This window comes from Pristis pectinata, chromosome 11 (genome assembly GCF_009764475.1).
Source record: "Pristis pectinata isolate sPriPec2 chromosome 11, sPriPec2.1.pri, whole genome shotgun sequence".
Lineage (NCBI taxonomy): Eukaryota > Metazoa > Chordata > Chondrichthyes > Rhinopristiformes > Pristidae > Pristis > Pristis pectinata.
The window spans coordinates 36,090,588-36,113,185 of NC_067415.1; the positions used below are offsets into that span (position 1 = coordinate 36,090,588).

Genomic DNA, 22,598 nt, shown 5'->3' on the forward strand with positions numbered 1-22,598 from the left:
CAATTGAAAGGGCTGACAATCCTTGATTAAAAGCCTTAGATAATTCCCTTCAACTATGCAGCATTCCCTTCACACTGCACTGAGCTGCTGAGAATGGGTTTTATATTCAAGACTCTGGGACCTGAACCCGCAAGATTCTGACCTGGAGGCAAATATGTAGGAGGGTCAGTTGCAGTTACAGATTTGCCTGCACCATTTGTAGTTTGTAAAAAGATTTGGGAATGCAAATAGACTGGGGAACAAGTTGGATTTAATCCAGAAAATAGAACACTGGAAGAACTCAGCGGGTCAAACAGCATTTGTAAAGGCAAAAAGTGTAAGTCGATGTTTTGAGTCAAGATCCTGCATTAGGACTGAGAGGGAATGGGACCTATTGCCAGTATATAGCAGTACAAAGGATCTGTGATAGAGGGTGGTAGGTGTTGGGTAGAACCAAATGGGGAGGGCCTGGTAGGCAGATAGAACCAGGATGGAGAGGAGATTGGAGAGATGATCAAAGGGGGAGGAAAACTGGGTGGACAGTATGTGGGAGTATGGGGTATGGGTACCAGAAATTGGAAAATTCATTGTTGGTAGCATTGACTTGTAAGCTACCAAAGCAGAATATGAGATGTTGTTCTTCCAATTTGTGTTTGGCCTCACTGTAGCAATGGAAAAGGCCAGGGACAAACAGGTCTGTGTGAGAATGGAAGGGGGAGTTGAAATGACATACAACTGGGAGCTCAAGATGGCTGTCGTGGGTAGCATTGCCTGGTCTTTGTTTGGTTTCACCAAATGTAGAGGAGGCCACATCATGAGCATCAAATGCAGTAGACCAGGTTGGAAGAGATGCAGAGGAGCCTCTGCCTCACCTGGAAGGGCTGTTTAAGTTCCTGGATGGTGGTGAGGAGGAAGGAAAAGGGACAGGTTTTACACCTCCTTCAGTTGCAGTGGATAGCGCTGGAGCATGGGGTGGGCTTGGTGCTGCCTCGATTCAAAGATTTGTGGAGTTATACAACACAGAAACAGGCCCTTCGGCCCAGCTCATCCATGCCAACCAGGACACCTATCTACGTTCATCCAATTTGCCTGTATTTGGCCCTTGGCTCTCTAAATCTTTCCTATCCATGTACCTGCCAAAATGTCTTTTAAATGTTGTACTTGTACCCACCTCTAACACTTCCTCTAGTAGCTTCTTCCATATTGTGCATTGCCTGTTGTGAGAAAAACTTGTCCCTCAGATTCCCTTTAAATCTTTCCCCTCTCATCTTAAACCTATGCCCTCCAGTTTATCTGCACCCCTCAATTTTATAAACTTCTATGAAGTTACCTCTCAGCCTCCTCCACTCCAGGAAAACAGTCCCAGCCTATCCAATCTTTCCTTATAACTGAAGCCCTTCAGTCCAGGCAACAATCCCGTGAATCTTTTCAGCTTAATCACATCTTTCCAATCGTATGGCGACCAGAACCGCATGCAGTACTCCAAGCGCAACATAACCGAAGACTTGTACAACGGTGACATGAATTCCCAACTCCCATACTCAATGCCTTGGCCAATGAAGGCAAACATACCATAGGCTTCTTCACATTCTGTGTACCTGCGTCGTCATTTTCAGAGAATTATGTACGTCTTTCGGTAAAAACTCCCGAAGGTCCTGCCATTCACTGTGCATGTCCTGGCCTGGAATAACTTCCTAAAATGCATCACTTCACATTTATCCAAGTGAAATTCCATCTGCATTCTGTTGCCCAGTTTCCCAGTTCATCTAGATCCTGTTGTAACCTTTGACAACCACCTTCACTGTCCACTGCACCACCAATTTTGGTATCATCTGCAAACTTACTAATCATGCCACCTATATTCTCTTCCGAATCATTAATATATATGATGAACAATAAAGGACCCGGCATCGATCCCTGCGGCACACCACTGGTTATAGGTCTCCGATCTGAAAAGCAACCCTCCACCACCACCTTTTTCTCTTACTAGCAAACCAATTTTGTATCCAATTTGCTAGCTCACCCTGGATCCCATGTATTCTAACCTTCTAGACCAATCTACAATGCAGAACCTTGCCAAAGGCCATGCTAAAGTCCATGTAGACAATGTCCACCGCCCTGCCTTCGTAGTCCTCTTGATCACCACTTCCTATGAATTAACTCTACCGAGGAATTGTTATAGCAGTTACTATTGCTCTTTCTTTTGTTCTACATAACCAAAACCAAATTGACATGGAACAGGAGCAGGAGGATGGAAGATATGAGGAGATTTTCACCATTGGCAATCAATATTTCCCTTGGCTTCCATCATTTACTCTTGCACTCCCATTCATTAAAATAGACAAAACCATTTGATAATTCTGGTGAGGTTTTTTCACTTCAGCAAGATAGCATTCACAAGGTTCTGGAGCAGTCAAAGGTGAAAGCTGAGAGTAGAGTCCACCAGGTGCCACTGGTACACTTTGTGCTCACAAAGGACAAATAACAGTTCAGTGGGAAAAATGCAATAGTAAATCTGTTCTACAATGAAATTACTTTTTGCATTTGAAGTCCAGTATTCATATGTGTGTCTTTATGTCCCGGAGTTTTGCATCTGAAAGGATGTTCAGGGATGAGTTTGCAGCATGCCATATATATTATGATTGGATCTTTATCCTTTTCAATCTTTAACCTAACTTTTAACTTAGAAGCCGAATTTTGGCAAACTATTCTTAGTGCCTTTCCCCTTTGGGAGACGTGAAGAATGTGCTCACATTGTCTGTGTTTAAATGTGTCCCACATTGTTGGCCACACACCAAAATCTTAATAAATTGGAGCTCAATTTCCAAAATGCATCACTGGATCCTCAAATTTATGTTTCAGACACCCTAATCCAGGCTAATGGTATCAACTGGCTTGTGCTAAACAAAATCCATCTGAATCATTTCTGGAAACTGTTTGCAAAACAGCTGAACTGCTAGTTCCTTCAGGGAAACCATTTTTTACATTGATCCTTGGAGAAAGTAGCATCATTTCATTTACTTTGCATTGATATAACAATTGATATTGTATACATACCATCAGACAGTAGTTGTCAATCCAAATCCAGGCCTTTTTAGCCGGTATGGTTCCGCTCCAGGGTTCATGGTAAACATACTGTGTATAGGTGGTACTGATACTTGTAACAGCAGGATGTGAAGAGGCAAAAGGCAAGCTTATGTACTGAATGAAGAATAAAAAAAAACAAGTTTCAATCTACCACTAAGTGCTCTCTTTATATCCATGTATTTGAAATTTAACTCTACTAATAACTTAAAACTTCAAAAACTCACCATTCCCACAAAGATACAGAAAAGCTGAGCCATGTCTGTGTAAGCAACAGAGTATAATCCTCCAATCAGAGTATAAATGATTGATATCAAGGCAGAAATAATAATGGATAAATTAACATTCATCTGAAAAATCACACTTAGCGATGAACCTAAAGGATAAAATATTTATTAATAATCAACTTGGATGTGATGTGTGGCAATTAGAGTATCTATATTAGTTAACTCAACTTTAAGTATCTATGGGATAAAATATCAATTGACATCCAAGAAACTTTTTCATGCAAGGTAAAACTTCAAGAGTACAGTAGCTTCAGTTAACAGCAATTTGGTTAGTCACTTAATGAAGGAATATGCAAAGGAAAGGTTTAGCAATCCAAACTTGGCCTATAGGCCAGCGACAGCTGTGGTAAAATTGTGTACTACCACAAGTTAAACTGAGGTAAACATGAAAACACAGTTATCTGTTAATGGCCAACAAATTTTTGAAAGGACAAAGATATGCCTCAGTTTCACCTGCCAATGCTCCAAATGGGCTTTGGACTATCAAGGGCATCACTCCATGCACCAAGCATGTGACATGTCTTACAATTCCTGCAAGAGGACATTAGCTCTAATGTTAAGGTTATAACCACCTTGCTGTGCTCCCCACAAGAGAAAGTAGTCCCTATCCATTTGCCCTATCACCCTAAATAACTCGGTCAAGTTATTGCTAAATTTTCTATAGTCAAGGGAATACAAACGTGTTTATACATCTTGCACATGTTATTTAATCCTTTTAGTACTGGCACTATGCTGGTGGATCTGTGCTCCCCTACTCCAAGGCCAATATAATCTAAACCGAATGCAATACTCCATATGAGTTCTAACTGGAGATATACATATTTGTGGCAGAACTTCCATCCTTTGTATTTCAGCCCCTTTGAGATAAAGGCCAACTTTATATTTGTTTATTTTAATTACTTTTGTCACTGATCACCAGCTTTCAATTATATGTTTACATAGGTTCCCCCAAATCTCTGTTATTCCCACCATTGGAAAAATATTTTGATCTGGCTTTCACTATGGATGGTCCCACAGCTCTCCATGTTAGACTCTATGTGCCACAGTTTTGGCTATGCATTACTAACGTCCCTTTACAAATTTTTGCTCCTGTCTAGACCTTATTAATCATATCATTTACTTGCATCACTTACCTTGACCATAAGACCATATAGAAGCAGAATTAGGCCATTCGGCCCATCAAGTCTGCTCCACCATTCAATCATGGCTGATTTCTTTTTCAACTTCATTCTCCTTCCTTCTCCCTGTAACCCTTAACCCCTTTACCAGTCAAGAACCTGTCAATCTCTGCCTTAAATATACACAATGACTTGGCCTCCACAGTCCTTTGTGGCAATGAATTCCACAGATTCACCACCCTCTGGCTGAAGAAATTCCTCCTCACCTCAGATTTAAAGGGACTTCCCTTTATTCTGAGGCTGTGCCAACATGGATATATTGCTCTCTGTTCCTTGGTCTAAACCTAGATGAAAACCTGAGGTTGCAGTGAAAACCACTGGGGTTATCATCAACCACAACCTACTAGTCTGAGTACATACATATCCATTACCACTACTCCTTTTTTCCTACCTCCCAACCAATTTCCTATCCATGCCATGAATCTCAAATGTTAATTTTAGATGCTGCCTGGCTTGCTGATAATTTCCAGCACTTCCAGTCTTAATTTCCAAGTTCCATTATCTGAGGTACCTTAGGTGTCCCTGAGCAGATCATATTGGATGCAGCCCATGTCTCGTGTTTGCTTCTCCTGGGATGAGTTGCAGTACCTTTTGTGGCTCTGAGGTGCCAATGTCCTGCCAGCCTCGCGGCAAACTGCAAGGGGCACCAAGGGGTCATTTACATTGTGTATCTTGTTCCTCATTTCAATCTGTTGCTCAACTGTTGCTGGACTCAGCACTGGAGTCCAATAGTGGGGTGGGAGGTCAGATTGTGCGCCACCATCTTACCTCCCATGCAATCTGTACTTCTGTGCTGCAGTGTTCAGGCACAGATATCTTGGATGCATTGACATGTGCAATGCAGCTTGTTGGAAATTCTCTACAGAACTACTGGCTAGTCATCAAAGTGATCTGGTCTATAGCCTTATGTTTCCGTATGCTCTAACATTTTAATGGTTGTCATATGAAGCCTTACTGAATGCCAGAAGTGGGATGTTGAGTGATGATCCCTTGACATTTAGTTTCAACACCATTGACCAAAAGCTCAACTGGATTAGCCACATAAGTACTGTGGCTATAAAAGCAGGTTGGAAGCTGGGTATCGTGTGGCAACTTCTGACATGCGGAAGTCTTTACTCCATTTACAAGGCACAAGTCAGGAGTGTGATGGAGTGCTATTTCTTCCTTCTTTACTTAAACGCATAAGTCATTTTTTATAATTAACACCATATTTTCTCACCAAGGGCAGATAAAACAGCTCCTGTCCAAAAGAGCTCTCCCATGGCAGCAGGAATGAAGAACAGGCCACCTATCCGATTACCATAGGTTTCCTGAATCGGGTCCAACATGGTCACATATTTCTTTGAACGCATTGGCTTAGCGAAAAACAAACCACCTGCAAAAATATAATTGAACTACTTTGTTATGTTACATTATTTTACCAGGATAATTACATGTATTAATGAATTTTGCGAGTGTTTATGTTGCAAACAATTTTGTAATAAAGTATGCCGTGCAATCACATTATCTAGGGTGAGATGCAACCATCAAATTGCTAAAATTATCAATAACAAAATAAAAGCATAAAATGCTGTAACTACTAAACAGATCATGAAACAGAAAAACAGAGTTAACGATCTTGGCCAGTGGCCTTTTATTGGACTTGTAAAATATAAAAGACATAGCCAGTCCGATGATGCAGAGAAAAGGCAAAGGGGATATAGAAGAAAAGGGAACATCTGTGAAAAGGGTTGAAAGCAAGGAAGATTAAATATCAAAGATGACAAAGCCAAGAGGAAAAGGAGGTGGTAATGGGTAAGTAAAGAAACAGAGCTGGATCTAGAAGCACTGTAAATTTGAATAGCAAAATTATTATCAGAAAATGTTAAATTCAATATAGAGTTCATAACTCTGCAACCTTTATAGTCAAAAATTGAGATGTTATTCCTCAAGATTACATTGAGTTTAATTAGAACACTGCTGGAAGTTTAGGGAATGAAGGTTTGAGTGGTAATGGTATTAAAAATGGACATTAGATGGTCAGAAGTGGGATGTTTATGATAATTGCACAATGTTCAATTTCACTGGCAACTCCTCAGTAGATGAACCAGTTGACACCTGCAGTAATTATGACCCAAGTAACCATGGGCTGATAAGTGGTATGTCACATTCTTGACACAGAATTGCTGGACAAGACCATTTCCAACAATAGAGTCTAACAATCTACCCTTGGCATTCATTTGTATTACCGTTACCAAATTTCCCACCACACATTTCATGGGTCACCAATGACCAGAAACTGTCTGGATAAATGCAGTGTCAACAGCTGTCTAGAAGCTTAATCAGAACAAAGCAGCTCACTTCATCAGTATACCATCCAACACCACACACATTCACCCCTTTCGTCAGTGGTGTACAGTATGTGTACCACCTACAAAATGCACTGCAGTTACTCATCTTCACAACTGCAACATGACACTAAACTGTTAATTGTGTAGATGAGAGAGAGGGGTTAGATAGCAACACCGACCCTGCAATTTCCCCTCCAAGTCACACATCTTTCTTGAAAATATTTTGCTCTTCCTCCATTATTGCTGGGTCCAAATCTAGGAACACTCTCCCCAGTAGTACTGTGGGGGTATCTTCACCAGAAAGTGTGCAGTAGTCCAGGAAGACTGCTCATTCTTAAGGGCAACTAGAGATGGCAAAACATGCTATTAGTACTGGGCAGGGAACTAGGGATAACTCCCCTCCTCTTTGAAACAGTGCAATGGAATCTTTTACATCCACTTAAAGGAACAGACAATATCTGTCTGAACATCTCATAGAAAGATGTTATTTCTGACACTGTAACACATTCTTAGCACTGCCAGCATATATTTTCTATGTGAACACACAACCTTCTTACTCAGAGGTGCTAGTGACACAACATGAGCCAGGGTAGTTTGCCCCCTCTTCATGATGTCTTTCTCCAGTGTTAATCAATGCTAAATCACAATGGATCAATCCTGTCTGGAAAGAGCTGGTTCATGCATAAGCCTTTTAAATTATGAAAGACGTACCGCAATTCCTTTTTCAAAAAAAAAATTCAATTTTTTTTGGAATCTGGGCGTCACCAGTAAGGCTGTCACTTACTGCCCTTCCCCTATTGTCCTTCAACTAAGATGCTGGCCAGGTCACTTGAGGGCATTTAGGAGTAGGAGTTGACCTCGTTGGTGAATCTGGAGTCAATAACAGTTAAGGATGGCAGATGGTTTTCTCTGAAGTGAGTCATTTGGGTTTTTGCAACAATGCATTTGTTCTTGTGGTCATCATTATTAATGACTAGTTTAAAACAATACACATTATTATCTGAATTTAAATTCCAGCTGCCATAGAGGGATTTGAACTCTGGTCTCTGGATCATTAGTCCAGGAATCTGGAATACAAGCCAAGTAATTTATCTGCAGTACCATCAATTCCCATAGTAGGCTACAAGAACATTAGAAAAGATGTAAAATCACCTCAAAATGTGTAGAAATGCATCACCATCCAGAAGAAATAACCTACTGGTAGTAGATGAACCATTAACTAAAATGATGGTAGGGTGGGGTGGCCATTCTTTGGGCTGGTTAATGTTGTGATCAGGTGTGAAAGGTTTAGCGTGTAGAATGCAGTGTTGAGCTCCAAAGTGTCAACATTGATGTTAAATCAACAAGGCACACTGACATTATTATTGGCATGCTTTACGTGCTATTGGTTGTTGTTAAGTTCTTGTAGATCCTAAACTTTCATAAATATCCTTCAGTGTAATTAACAATGAAGAGGATAGGCTTCATGAGAATATAGACAGACTAGTGAAATGGGCAGATTGAACTTGAAATGGGCAAATGCAATATAATGCCGAGAATTCCAAACTAATATGTTTTGCTGAGATGAATTAAGGAAGGTATCGTCAAGGAAGAGTGAGACTTTAGGATGCACATGCAGTTAAAATGCAACTAGAGTCCTTGATTTATTAATTGAGATATATATAGGGAGCTAGGTAGGAAGCTGACAAACAGGACCTCAAGGGTAGTAATCTCTGGATTGCTGCCTGTGCCATGCACCAGTGAGGGTAAGAATAGGTTGATTTGGCAGATGAAAGCATGACTGAGGAGTTGGTGCAGGAGGCAGGGTTTCAGATTTATTGACCATTGGGATCTCTTCTGGGGAACGTACGACCTGTACAAAAGGGACTGGTTACACCTGAACTGGAGGGGGAACCAATATTCTTGTAGGAAGATTTGCTAGAGCTGTTGTGGGGGGTTTAAACTAGTTTGGCAGGAGGATGGGAACCCATGTGATAGGTAAGATATTGGTGCATTTAGTGTACTAGTAGATGCAGTGTGTAGAAAGACTGTGAGGAAGGATAGGCAGTTGAACGGGCAAAATTGCAGTCAGTTGGATGGGCTGAAGTATGTCTACTTTAATGCGAGAAGTATCAGGAACAAGAGTGATGGACTTAGAGTGTGGGTCAGTACATGAAACTACGATGTTGTGGCCATTACAGAGACTTGGCTGTCACAAGGGCAGGAATGGCTGCTGGATACTCTGGGGTTTAGATGTTTCAAAAGGAACAGGGACGGAGGTAAAAGAGGTGGGGGAGTGGCTTTGCTGATCAGGGACAGTATCACAGCTGTAGAAAGGGAGGATATCCTGGAGGGATCGTCCATTGAGTCAGTGTGGGTGTAAGTCAGAAACAGGAAAGGAGTGATCACTCTACTGGGAGCATTCTACAGACCCCCAAGAGCAGCAGAGACACTGAGGAGCAGATTGGGAGGAAGATTTTGGAGAGGTGCAAAAATAACAGGGTTGTTGTCATGGGTGATTTCAACTTCCTTAATATTGATTGGCACCTCCTTAGTGCAAAAGGTTTGGATGGGGCAGAGTTTGTTAGGATTTTTGACACAATATGTGGACAGGCCGACTGGAGGAGAGGCCATACTGGACCTGGTACTAGGCAATGACCCTGATCAGATTTCAGATCTCTTTGTGGGAAAGCATTTTGGAGAAAGTGACTGTAACTCCTTGACCTTTACCATAGCCTTGGAGAAGGATAGGAGCTGATGATATGGGAAAATACTTAATTGGGGGAAGGGGAATTATGATGCTATTAGGCAAGAACTTTGGAGGGTAAGTTGTTCTGAGGGAAGTGCACAATGGAAATGTGGACATTGTTTAGGGAGTACTTGCATGGGGTTCTGGATAGGTTTGTCCCATTAAGGCAGGGTAAGGATGGTGAAGGAACAATGGTTGACAAGAGATGTAGAATGCCTTGTCAAGAGGAAGAAAAAAGCTTACCTAAGATTTAGGAAGAAAGGATCAAACAGGGCTCTGGAGAGTTACAAGGTAGCCAGGAGGGAACTTAAGAATGGAATTAGGAGAGTTAGAAGGGGGCATGAGAAGGCCTTGGCGAGTAGGATTAAGGAACACCCCAAGGTGTTCTACATGTATGTGCAGAATAGGATGATGACCAGAGTGAGGGTAGGACCAATCAGGGATATAAGAGGAAACGTGTGCCTGGAGTCCGAAGAGGTAGGGGAGGTCCTTAATGAATACTTTGCTTCCGTATTCACCAGTGAGACAGACCTTGATGTTTGCGAGGATGGTGTACAACAGGCTGATATGCTAGGGCATGTTGACATGAGGAAAGAGGATGTGCTGGAACTTCTGAAAAACATTAGGATAGATAAGTCACCGGGGCCAGATGGGATATATCCAAGGTTATTGTAGGAAGTGAGGGAAGGGATTGCTATGCCTTTGGCGATGATCTTTGCATCTTCACTGGCCACAGGAGTAGTGCCAGATAATTGGAGGGTGGCAGATGTTGTTCCTTTGTTCAAGAAAGGGAGTAGGGACAACCTTGGGAATTACAGGCCAGTGAATCTTACTTCAGTGGTGGGAAAATTACTGGAGAAGATTCTTAGAGACAGGATTTATGGGCATTTAGAGAAGCATAGGCTGATTAGAGAGAGTCAGCATGGCTTTGTGAGGGGCAGGTCATGCCTCATGAGCCTGATTGAGGATGTGACAAAGCACATTGATGAAAGTAGAACAGTGGATGTGGTGTACTTGGATTTGAGTAAGATGTTTGATAAGGTTCCTCATGGAAGGCTCATTCAGAAAGTCAGGAAGCATGGGATACAGGGAAACTTGGCTGTGTGGATTCAGACTTGGCTCACCCATAGAAGACAAGAGGGTGGTTGTAGATAGAGTGTATTCTGACTGGAGATCGGTGACCAGTGGTGTTCTGCAGGGATCTGTTCTGGGACCCCTGCTCTTTGTGATTTTTATAAATGACTTGGATGAGGATGTGGAAGGTTGGTGGTGTTGTGGATAGTGTAGAAGGTTGAAGTAGGTAACAATAGGACATTAATAGGATGCAGAGCTGGGCTGAGAAGTGGCAGATGGAGTTCAAGCTGGAAAAGTGTGAAGTGATACACTTTGGAAGATCGAGTTTGAAGGCAGAATACAAGATTAATGGCAGGAGTCTTGGCAATGTGGAGGAGCAGAGGGATCTTGGGGTCCACATCCATGGATCTCTCAAGGTTGCCGCGCAAGTTGATAGAGTTGTTAAGAAAGCGTATGGTGCGTTGGCCTTCATTAGTCGAGGTATTGAGTTCAAGAGCTGTGAGGTAATGTTGCAGCTCTATAGAACTCTGGTGAGACCACACTTGGAGTATTGTGTTCAGTTCTGGTCACCTCATTATAGGAAGGATGTGGAAGCTTTAGAGAGGATGCAGAGGAGATTTACCAGGATTCTGCCTGGATTGGAGAGCATGTCTTATGAGGATAGGTTGAGTGAGCTAGGGCCTTTCTCTTTGGAGCGAAGGAGGATGAAAGGTGACTTGATAGAGGTGTACAAGATGATAAGAGTCATAGATCGGGTGGGCAGTCAGAGACTTTTTCCCAGGGCAAAAATGGCTAACACAAGGGGGCATAATTTTAAGGAGGAAGATATGGGGGGACGTCAGAGGTAAATTTTTTTACACAGAGAGTGGTGGGTGCATGGAACGCACTGCTAGCAGAGGTTATGGGGGCAGATACATTATGGACATTTAAGAGGCTCTTAGATAGGCACATGAATGATAGAGAAATGGAGGGCTATGTGGGAGGGAAGGGTTAAGATAGATCTTAAAGCAGGATAAAATGTCAGCACAACATCGTGGGCCAAAGTGACTGTGCTGTAATGTTCCATGTTCTGTGTTCTATGATGTGATCCACATGTGGAGTTTTGTGTGCATTTTAGGTCTCCTCTTTTCAGGAAGGATATACTTGCATTGATGCCAATTCAGAGAACAGTTCTGAGATGAATGGATTGTGTTAAGGAAAGATTGAGCAGATTGAGCTTGTAATTATTGGAGAGTAGAAGAAAAACAGAGGTCCAAAACAAATGGGTACTGATTTTAAGTACTTAGTAGAAGGCTTAGAGGGAAAATGAGGAAAATTTTTATCCCTCAAAAGTGAACCTCATTGCCTGAAAACTTGGTGGTATACTGTTGTGTAACCATTTTCCACAAGAATGGAATGATGGGCCATGTGGCCCCTTTCTGTGCCACAAGTTGTCTATGATTCTATGAATGAGAGGTGATCTTACTGAGATGCACAATATTCTGAGGGATTTTTGGAAGGGAGATGTTGAGAATGTTTCCCCTCATGAGGGAATCTAGATCTAAAGGCATGAGGGTGAAGAGGAACTTCTGCTCTCAGAAGGTTGTGAATCTATGGAATTCTCTACCATAGAGAGCTGTGGAGGTTGAGTCAATGAACACATTCAAGGTAGAAAAAAGATTTTTGTACTACATCAGAGTCAAGAGTTATGGTAACAGGCAGAAAAGTGTTGAGACCAAAATCAGCTTCACCTTAATCTTATTGAATGGTGGAGCAAGGTTGGAGGCTTATATTGCCTACTCCTGCTCCCTGCTCCTGTTTATCATGTTCATACATTCTTATACTTAACCCCAAGTTCTGACCACACATTCGCACCGTCACTAAAACCACGTATTTTTAACTGCATAACATTTTCATTTCCTAATATTTAGTAATTTCCACATCTCATCCAGTAATGGATGTCAGAGAAGCAGGTTAAGACTCAAAACTCTGAAATTTTATACTGGATGCCCCTGACCTTGATCTTTCTTTCTACTTTTAAGACACTCCTTAAAACCTACCTATTTGACCAAGGTATTAGTTATCTGTTCTATTGTCCCCTTATTTAGTTTGGTGTCACATTCTGGTATTACTGCAAAATGCATTGGAAGTTCTGGTTGAATAGCGTTCTGTACAACCAAGGTGTTTATTTCTATTCCCTTGAGCAAAGAAGATATTCCATAGTCCTTTTTGTTTACTTTTTGTTAAATTGCACTGGCTATTAGAAGCCTGCAGACATAGACCTTGAAATTCATTTACTCTTCCATATCTCACCGTTTTGAAAATACTTAAGTTTATTTTTCTTGGATCCTGGTGGATGACCTAAAACTTCTCCACAATGAACTGCTTCCACTATTGTTTTGTCCTATTATTTAGTTTTGCTATCTAATATCCTGCTCTCATCTACTCAATTAACAGGTTAGTGTCATTTGCAGCCTTAGATATAGTCATTCATCCAAGTCTTTTATAAACATGGTGAAGAAGCTCAAGGCACACTATTATGGGCATCATTAACTTAATTAGTTTAATTAGTTCGGCACAATATAGTGTGCCGAAAGGCCTGTCCCTGTGCTGCACTGTTCTATATTCTATGTTGTAACGTAACTTATCAGATACTACTTGTCAGAATCCATTCTTTTTATTTTTATGACGCTGATTGGTAAGTGCATGTGCTTACTAACCCATGTCACAAAGTTGCATTTAATTCCATGCTGTCTCCTTTTTCTTAATAATCTCTTTTATAGTATCTTATCAAATGTCTTGGAAGTCCATACAGTTAACAATCATATACTTATCAATCCAACGTGCTAGTGACATGTTCAAAAAATTGATTAGATTTGTCAGACCTGTACAAATTTAAGGTCTCTTTGATCAGTTTATACTTGTTCAACTGTTCAGACACTCAGGTGAGAATGCTATTTTCTTAAAACAAACAAAATTACCAAGATGCTTGAGCAAGGAAATGCAGTGAGTGGCTGAACTATACAGGCAAGAAAAATGGCAAGTGCATGTTAAATTAGCAAATATCAACCTTATTGGTGGAGGAAATTCCTACTCATATGTGAAGGTTGATGAGTGAAAAATTATTGAGATATCATATACATACATATTTGTCAGCTGCTCCAGTTAGTAAGCAAGTTAGTATTTCCAAAAAAATAAGAAAAGCCTTGGGCTAAGATATTTAGCTGTATTTCTTCTTCTCTGCATGTCCATCCCCCAGAGTCATCGCTTGTTACTGTTACAATGAAGCTCAATGCAAGCTTGAGGAACAGCAACTCATCTTCTGCCTGGGCATGTTGCGGCCTTCTGGACTCAACATTGAACTGTAAAACTTCAGGTAACTTAATATCTCCAGCTATATCAGTCATCCATCTGTAATATTGGCTCAGCCTGTCTTTTTTTATCACCCTTTTTTTTCTTTACTCTGGGAGTGGAGCACATGCCCAGCCTGGTCTGCCAGGTATATCTTTCTGTTCTGCATTTTGCAACTCCAGCATTCCTTTGTCTCCGTTCTGCTCCCATTCATTCATTGACCAGACTGAAAACAAGGTTATCTGGTCAATGAATGAATGGGAGCAGTTAGCAAATTTACCTCCAGGGTCACCCTGATTTTACCCTATCAGAGTCATCCACCCTCCCCTCCCCTTCCTGCAGTTTAACAAGCTTCTTTTCTTTCTTTCCTAACTTGAACTAAGGGTCTTTCGCCTGAAACATTAACTCTGTTTCTCTTCCCACAGATGCGGCCTGACATTGAATATTTCCAACATTTTCTGTTTTTATCATACGTTGTCCCTTTTATGGGTACAATGCAAAACTCATGAGCTGACCTTAGGAAGATCCAGAATCATGCATGTCCTGTTCATGTGCAGGGAGCAGGAGAAAATGCATTATTGCATGGTCTGCCTGTTGCTGCAACCTCAGGTCTCTGGTATCATAGTGTACCCTATTTCACCATATCAGCTCTTGACCAGCTGACTTGGGTATGGGACAGTTTAGAGCCTTCCAGGTTGTTTATTTCTTTTCTGCCACTGAAGCACTGCTGCCTGAATTCTTGTGCTAACCCCGCTGTCACAGGCCCTCACAATGGTTGATGTTATGAGGAAGCTCTTGCACAGCATCAGTCTACAATGGTATGACCATGTAGGGAGTGTCTGAAATTCTATGCTTGTCATGTCACCATTTGCCATTCAAGGAGTAAGGCTTTACTGTTGGGGCTTACTTATTTTTTACACACAAAAGTGGACCATTCAGCACAATAGTCCATACCAGCTCCCAGCAGAGTAGTCCCATCAATCCCACACCCCTCCTTTATTTTCCTGCAGCCTACAACTTTTTCTCTCTCACATCCCATGAATTCCCATTAGATTCATTTGCCATCTATGAAACATAATAGAAAATTTACACTAATTCATGAATTGGAGAAGAAAAGCGAAGCATTCAGCAGAAACCCACAAAAAATCACGGGGAGAACATTCAAACTCGGCACAGAGAGCACTCAAGATCAGGAATGCACCCAGGTCCCTGGAGCTGTGAGGCAGCAGTGCTAACTCTTACATTAGCATGCTGCACAAAATGGGGCTGAAAAGTTAATTCTAATAAAAATCATTTTATTTTAATAAATGTTAATAATTCTAATAAAAATCATCTAACCTAGGCAATAAATTTAATGTCATCTTGTGAATTTTTCTGTGGCCTGGAAAATAGCTCTAAAATCTGGTTTTCAGTTAATGAACAGTTGTTTCCCCCTCAAGTGGATGGCAAGTGAAGGAAGGCCAAATATAAGCAGCATGTAATAGATGTGAAAGTTTTAAAAAATAGGAAAGAGATGGATGATTTAAATTAAATGTTAGGAGTACTAATGCCAAAAACATAATAAAGATGAAATATGAACATATGTAACACATTCAAATGTTTAAACTTTAATGTAAATTATGTTAGATATTCATTTTAGAATCAAATCTTAATATTACAGCAATAAAGATTGGTGATGTTTGTTTACCTTTATTATTTGCACTTATCCTTTATTCAATATCAGCTTAGGAGTTTTTTCTTGGTTTATCTAATATAAAGATTTTCAAATTAGTGTCATAGACATTATGCAAAGATAAGTGTCTACATCCTGATAGAAGGTCCAGTTAAGAATCCAAAGTCTTTTTCTGAGTTTATTATTTGCTATATACTAATGTTTATTTTTAACCATTGATGGCACTGCATTCTGTTTGATAAATAATATTGCCTTTGAAGTAGCTGGAAAAGAAAATTGATGGGAGAGTGTCAGTGCAAGGAGTTTTCCACATTAAAAGCTGGAAAACTGTGCTAGTAAACATTATTGTAAAGAAAGATACCTATCAAAAATTACATCTGTCTGACTAAAAATGAAATCAAATGTTTTAAATAAGGGGAAGAGATGCATAACTTAAAACATTATTTAGAAAAACCTTTGTCTTAGTAATTTTATATCCTTAGATAATGAAGTAAATATATATTACTGCAGCTTACAAAGAAAAGTAGAATGGAAGGGCTAACAGAGGGCATAATAACAGAAATGGAACCTATTTGTTTAACCAAAGCATTCACATATTTGCCCTAAATTAAAATATTGGATTCTACAACAAACTACAAAGAATATAAGAAAGAAATTCTCCTTACCGATGGTAAGACTTAGTGCAAATCCTATAGGAGCCTGTGTCCATGCAAGACCATGCCCATCAAGATAGATTGCTTCTGCTGTGCCATTAATGTAAGCACCACCAACCCAAGTGGCTGTAGGACAGAGGTGCAATGTATTTCATTTTATTTCATTGTGCTATATGTAACAAGGCACATAATAAATAATAAGGATATAATTTGTTGCTTGGGACCAACATTCATGTCACTGCTTCAAGAAAAAGCACAGAAAATTGATAGGAGAAAGATGATGCTGAATATCCGTCATCTTTTAGATTGGTAGCAAAAGTCTACTGTTGCAGGCTTCCTCGGTGCCTTGCCAGCTGAGGTAGACTGCACCAGCTGCACAACAATCCTTCAGTCAACATCACACATCACAGTGAAATCCAGAATCAACAGGATGCTCTGAGTATGCGTTATTCGTCTCACACTTAATGTTTTATGCTGGTCAAGTTGCTGTAATATTGCAACAGAATGAACAGAATGGTAGCACAGATTTTGGGATGAGTTTTAGCACTAGGGAATATGCCTGAAGCCCAGCAGTACAAAGATATTGGGGTCTGGACAATTCAAGAGTTGGGAGTATGAGTTGTTGGAGAAGTTGAGAAGTGGCACCACCAAAGGCAAGGACGATGGTCATTTTGTACTTGTGGGAAGCGTAAGGGCCTGGTGCAGACATATCTATCTATCTATCTATCTATCTATCTATCTATCTATCTATCTATCTATCTATCTATCTATCTATCTATCTATCTATCTATCTATCTATCTATCTATCTATCTATCTATCTATGTGTTTGTGTGTGTGTGTGTGTGTGTGTGTGTGTGTGTGTGTGTGTGTGTGTGTGTATTTTAATCTATATATATAATTTAACTAGCTTAGACATTTGGCTTCATTCTTTGGGATATGCGAGTGTTTAATATGGACACTGGGACTATGGAATTGAAGCTGTTTCATTCCCTAACAAGGATAAACCTTAGCTTGATAAGAAACATTGGTATGAAAAAGTCTTTAAAACATTTTCCATACTAATGCAGTTCTCATTAACTTGACAATAAAAGCTTATTTTTAAATACTGAAAGATAAAAGTAAGTTTAAACTAAAGGCTCACCAGTCATTGTAAAAATTCCAAGCAAAAGACCAATGTCTCGTCTTCCTATCATTATAACTTCATTTTGAAGCATTTCAGCTCTACGTGATCTCATTTGAGTTTTCCAGGCAGCCCATATTCCAATAGCCAGGATTAATAAATAGAATAGGATGATAGTAACAATCCCTCCAACATCGGCAGCCATTTTCAATTAAAAATGCACTTTGTGCAGGCAGTTGTCACTTATAGCTAGATAAAATAGACATATTCATTACTTTTCATCATTTTAAAATAAACCACAAAGTAAAGTTCTAACCAACTTTATATATCCATCATATGATAAGAAGGGAAATAAAAAGCCCAAAAATGACCAGCTATTTTTCAAACCTGTTATTTTATCTGATTGGCTACAAGAATTATTGTTTTACTCTTAGATGCATCATATCAGTTGGCCAAACAAGGCGCATGTTTACATCTAAGACTGAAATGTTTGACTTCTAGTTTGAAATGGTTATTTTTTTACCTCTCTTCCTCTTCATTTTATTATTACCAACTGCTCCACTGTGCTCGTTACTTTTAACCTCCACAGCAGATCTTAAAGCAACTTTTTGTTGGGAGTGGGTGATTGGGTAACAAAAGCTAATGTAAGGCAACCAGTTCCAGTAACCACGAGCACTGGCTAGAGAAAGAGAGGAAGTTCATTGGTCAGAAGTTAAGTTGGGAAAAGCTTCACAGAGGAGTAATGGGACATCAGGAGATGTCCTTCCTATTCTTTAAATAGAGTGATGGAACATGTTACTTTCATTCCCACTTAACATTTTATCTCATAGTTGGAATACTTAAGACTGAATCATCGCTTTAGCACATGTGCTAAGAGTTCGTAACAATATTCATTCCTCAAGACTATCAATGACTGGAGTTCAAAATTAAACTTCTGATTATGGAGCTTTGGTTAAGATATCAACGTATGTCCAAGATTCTAACTATGCCGTGATAATTTAGTTGCAGGAACGAAGGAATAAAACAGGTATCTGTAAATTTTACTATCCTATTCTGGGGGAGGGGTGGGGGGTGACCTAATTGTAAGTAAACATGTTACAAAAAACATTGAGACAAGGAATTCTCTTTAGCGTTGGTTACCAAGGAGGAGGAATAATTGACACATTCCAGCATCTACAATAACTGTAACCACAATGCTGAGAATCTTTGACATATGCAGCCCCCTAGTGGCGTTTTACTATAGTTATTAACCACCCCATTCCTGATGCCAGAATCTTGGAGTAAAATTAGAATAACAATTATTTACCAAAGTTCACATTTCATTAAAGTGTAATTCCTTTGTGCACTTCAACATTTCTTAAATGTGTTAAAACATTTGTGTTAAAATAAAAGAAGGAATCATAGACATGGTAGATAGAATATTTTTCATGCAGAATAAAGCTTTTGTGTGCCAAATTTAATATATATTCGTGTTTTGCAGTTGTCTTTTCTAGAAATCAAATTTGTTCTGAATCCTCAATATGTATGTCCAGCATATGCAGCAAAGGATGAATGGTAATATCAAATGGTCTGCATTTGAGGCTCGGAATAATGGATCAAATAGAGGAAATGCATTTGGCATTAAGCATGATAGAATGCTGTTGCCAGGGGGAGGTCTCATACAGAACTGGCAGGGAACCCCTGCACAGGACCACTTTAATATGTTTTTATTTAATACTAAAGAATTTCCAGGTCATGAGACCAACGTTAATATTGTACAATATGGTTTTGGAGTATGTGGTTTGTTTGGCAGGTATGCACGGTAGGCTGACACTAGACTCATTTAGTCACATCCTTAAAGATATCTGTTGGATTTGTCAAATATTACTTTCCCTTATTAAAATAATACTGCCTAAAGATAATATGATTTTCTAGGTGTCTTTTTACTATTCTTTGAAGATGGATTCCAGTATTTTGACAAGAACAGGTGACAAGCTGGTGGATCTGTTGCTCCCTAAGTTTCCTTCCTCCCACCTGCAGCACTGTGATTATACAGTTTTATACAAAAAATGCCGATAAAAGTAATATAAATCTGGGCTTTAAAACCTGCCAGTGGTGAAAGTCGAAATTAACAAATGATCGGGAATGAGTGCTGTAGCAACTGAAAAAGGTACATGAAGTGTAGAGGGGAAAGGTGAAAATAGGATCTTTGGAGAAGGATTCATAAAGTATAAAGAAATGAGTTGTGGACGAACAGAGAGATTCCACTGTTACAGTGAAAGGTTGTGTAATACTTAAGAAAAAAAGAAAAACAATGGGACTAAGTCCAAAGCATAAGAAAGATTTGAAGATTGAGAAAGCAGCAGAGATATCATTTCACCACAGAAGTGTTAAATTTGTTTTTATTTCATTCTATTCATTCTTATTACCAGAGTAAATCTGAATTTTAGACTAAAATTCAGGGGACATTTCCAAAATCATCCAAACTTATTTAAAATCACATTTAGTGACAGTGGTGTCAATAGCATTGATATCATCACCCATGTGTACTTAGAGGCAAACAAACTTAGAGTGCCACAAGAGTGGGCTATTTACCATTGAACTTGTACCATTGTTCAAATAAGTCATGGATAGCCACCCAAACTCTCTCTGCTGACATGTCTGTGATTAATGCTTCCCCCAAAGCCCACCAAAATACAAAGGCCTGTAATGCCTCTGCCACACTTTCAAAAATTTCTCATATTTTCTTTTCGTAATGGAAGAATGAACACCTCCCCCCCACCTCCCCCAACCCCAGGTGGCTTTAATTCATGCCCCTATTACAACTACTTGCCTCTTTGCATCTGGTTGGGCACACTGTCTGCTACTTTTTTGTCAGATCAAGGATAAAAGAAACTGCCTGTCTGAGAGTCTCCTCTCTGGGCTATGGTACATGTAATCTGTTTGGGGCAGAATGAGCTACCAATCAGAAAAATCTGTGCCTTGCAATGTCTGGATTCCAATTTAAATTCCTGGCCTTTGTTGGACACCCAGAGGATTGAACAGGAAAGTCCCTGAAAACTCAAGGAGATTTGAGGCCAAAATTTAATAATACAACTAAAAAGTTTCTTTAAATTCTAACCACCATTTACAATCTGTTTCCATTCTCTCTTGCCCTTTGTAATATCCCTTTCAATTAATTTTCACTTACTTTTATATACCTCTCATTTCTTGCTGCTTTTTTGTTTCTTTGTATCATTTAAAATATTTCTGTTTGGTGTCATTCTTTCACACATTCCATTTCCATGGCAACATTTATTAGATTGTTCCAAACTAGGTTCCATCACCAAGGACGTCTCAACAACTTAAAATATTCTCCTGAATAACAGCTGACATAAATAATTTTGGTGTTGCCCATCCACAAACATTGTTGTCATCTTGCTTCGGTCAAAAATTAGGCAAGGTTTCTGAACGTGAATAGACTAAAATGGTTATTGCGAAGTACTAGAAGAGTAAAAAATCCCATATTTTCATACAAGAGAAATGGAAATACACATACAGTCACCAAAAATCAGGAAAAGTCAAGCGGAGGAAGATGGATAAGAGAATAGGGGATGGAAAACTGGAGTCTAAAAGATAAAAACTTGAAATATAAACAAAAATTTAGGAGGTATGATTAGATTATGAACGTTGCATATCAGATGCTATGTGCCTGTGCTGCTGCTGCAATTATGTTTTTCATTGCACCTGTACCTCATTGTACTTGTGCATATGACAATAAACTGGATTTTGACTTTGACTACGTTTGGTGGTGTGGATATTGAGGAAGGATGTCTAAGGGTGCAGCAGGATAGATCAGATGTAACATTGGACAGAGCATTTACTTATGGAATTTAATCTTGACAAATGTAAGGTGATGCATTTGGGGAAGTCAAATAAAAGGAGGACATATACAATAAATGGTAGGATGTTAAGGAATGTTTCTGAACAGAGGGACCTTGGAGTTCAAGACTATAGTTCCCTGTAAGTGGCAACCCAGGTCAATAGGGTGGTGAAGAAGGCAGATAACACGCTTGCCTTCATAAGTCGGGGCATAAAATATAAAAGTTAGAATGTTATGTTACAACTTTACAGAACACTGGTTTGAGTACACTTGCAGTATTGTGCGCAGTTCTGATCGCCACACTATAGGAAGGGTGTGGTTGTGCTGGAGAGACTGCAGAGGAGATTCACCAGAATGTTGCCTGGACTAGTTATGGAGAGAGATTAGATAGGTTGAGTTGGCTTTCCCTGAAACTAAAGAGGCCGAGGGGTGACCTGATAGAGGTATATAAAATTAGAGGCATAGATAGGGTAAATAGTAAGAATCTTTTTCCCATAGTTGGGGTATTAAAGAGGGCATGGGTTTAAAATGAGAGGAAGGAGATTTAAGTGGGATCTGAGGGGTAAGTTGTTTTTACACAGAGAGTGGTTGATATCTGGAACTCGCTGCCAGGGGAGGTGGTGGAATCAGATACAATCACGATGTTTAAGAGACATTTGGACAGACAATTAAATAGGCACGACATGGAAGGAGACAGACCTAATGCAGGCAAGTGAGATTAGTGTGATGAAAGTGTTTCTTAGAACTGTTTTGATGCCCTTTTAGGGAGTGAGTTCCAGAGCTGGGGGCTTTGGACAGCTAAAGGTACAAATGCCTTTGTTGAGCAACATTGAGTCAGGAATGTAAAAGAGGACAGAACTGTAGAATTTTTAGAGTATTTTAGAAGTGAAGGAGCAAGGCCATGAAAAGATTGGAACAATAAAATAAGGATCATAAAATCATTTATTGCCACAATGCGTCATTGAGCAAAGGGGTGACAAAAGATTGAGATTTGATGTCAGTCAGAAAACAAAAAACGGAGGTTCAGATGAGTTGATGTTTACCTCAGGTGGAAGGTGAAAGATCATCCAAGGGAGTGTTGGAACAGTTAAATATGGGCATTACGAAGATACAGGTTTCAGCAGCAAATGGGCTGAGGCATTGGCAAAGATGGGCAATCTTACAAAGGTGTTACAGGCAGCTAGTGAAGGAGAGGATATACAGTAACTCCTCACACTGATCCAAAGTGAACCTTTCCATAATTTGTATCGGGATATAAACTTAACCGAAGTGATATAAACATTAAAAAATCTCTGTATTTATACAACGGAGCTATGCAAAA

The 22,598-nt window shown here is 39.7% G+C and overlaps 1 protein-coding gene across 1 annotated transcript in view; it reads right to left on the reverse strand.

The window, feature by feature from the left end:
- LOC127576155 (high-affinity choline transporter 1-like) overlaps nt 1-17,641 on the reverse strand; it is a 31,565-nt gene extending 13,924 nt beyond the window's left edge. The window contains exons 1-5 of the mRNA XM_052026544.1: nt 17,458-17,641; nt 16,328-16,441; nt 5,748-5,903; nt 3,291-3,439; nt 3,037-3,180 (exon numbers count right to left, since the gene is read on the reverse strand). Coding sequence (XP_051882504.1) covers nt 3,037-3,180; nt 3,291-3,439; nt 5,748-5,903; nt 16,328-16,441; nt 17,458-17,641 — 747 coding nt within the window. The remainder of the gene's footprint in view (nt 1-3,036; nt 3,181-3,290; nt 3,440-5,747; nt 5,904-16,327; nt 16,442-17,457) is intronic.
- Between the last annotated feature and the right edge of the window lie 4,957 nt (nt 17,642-22,598).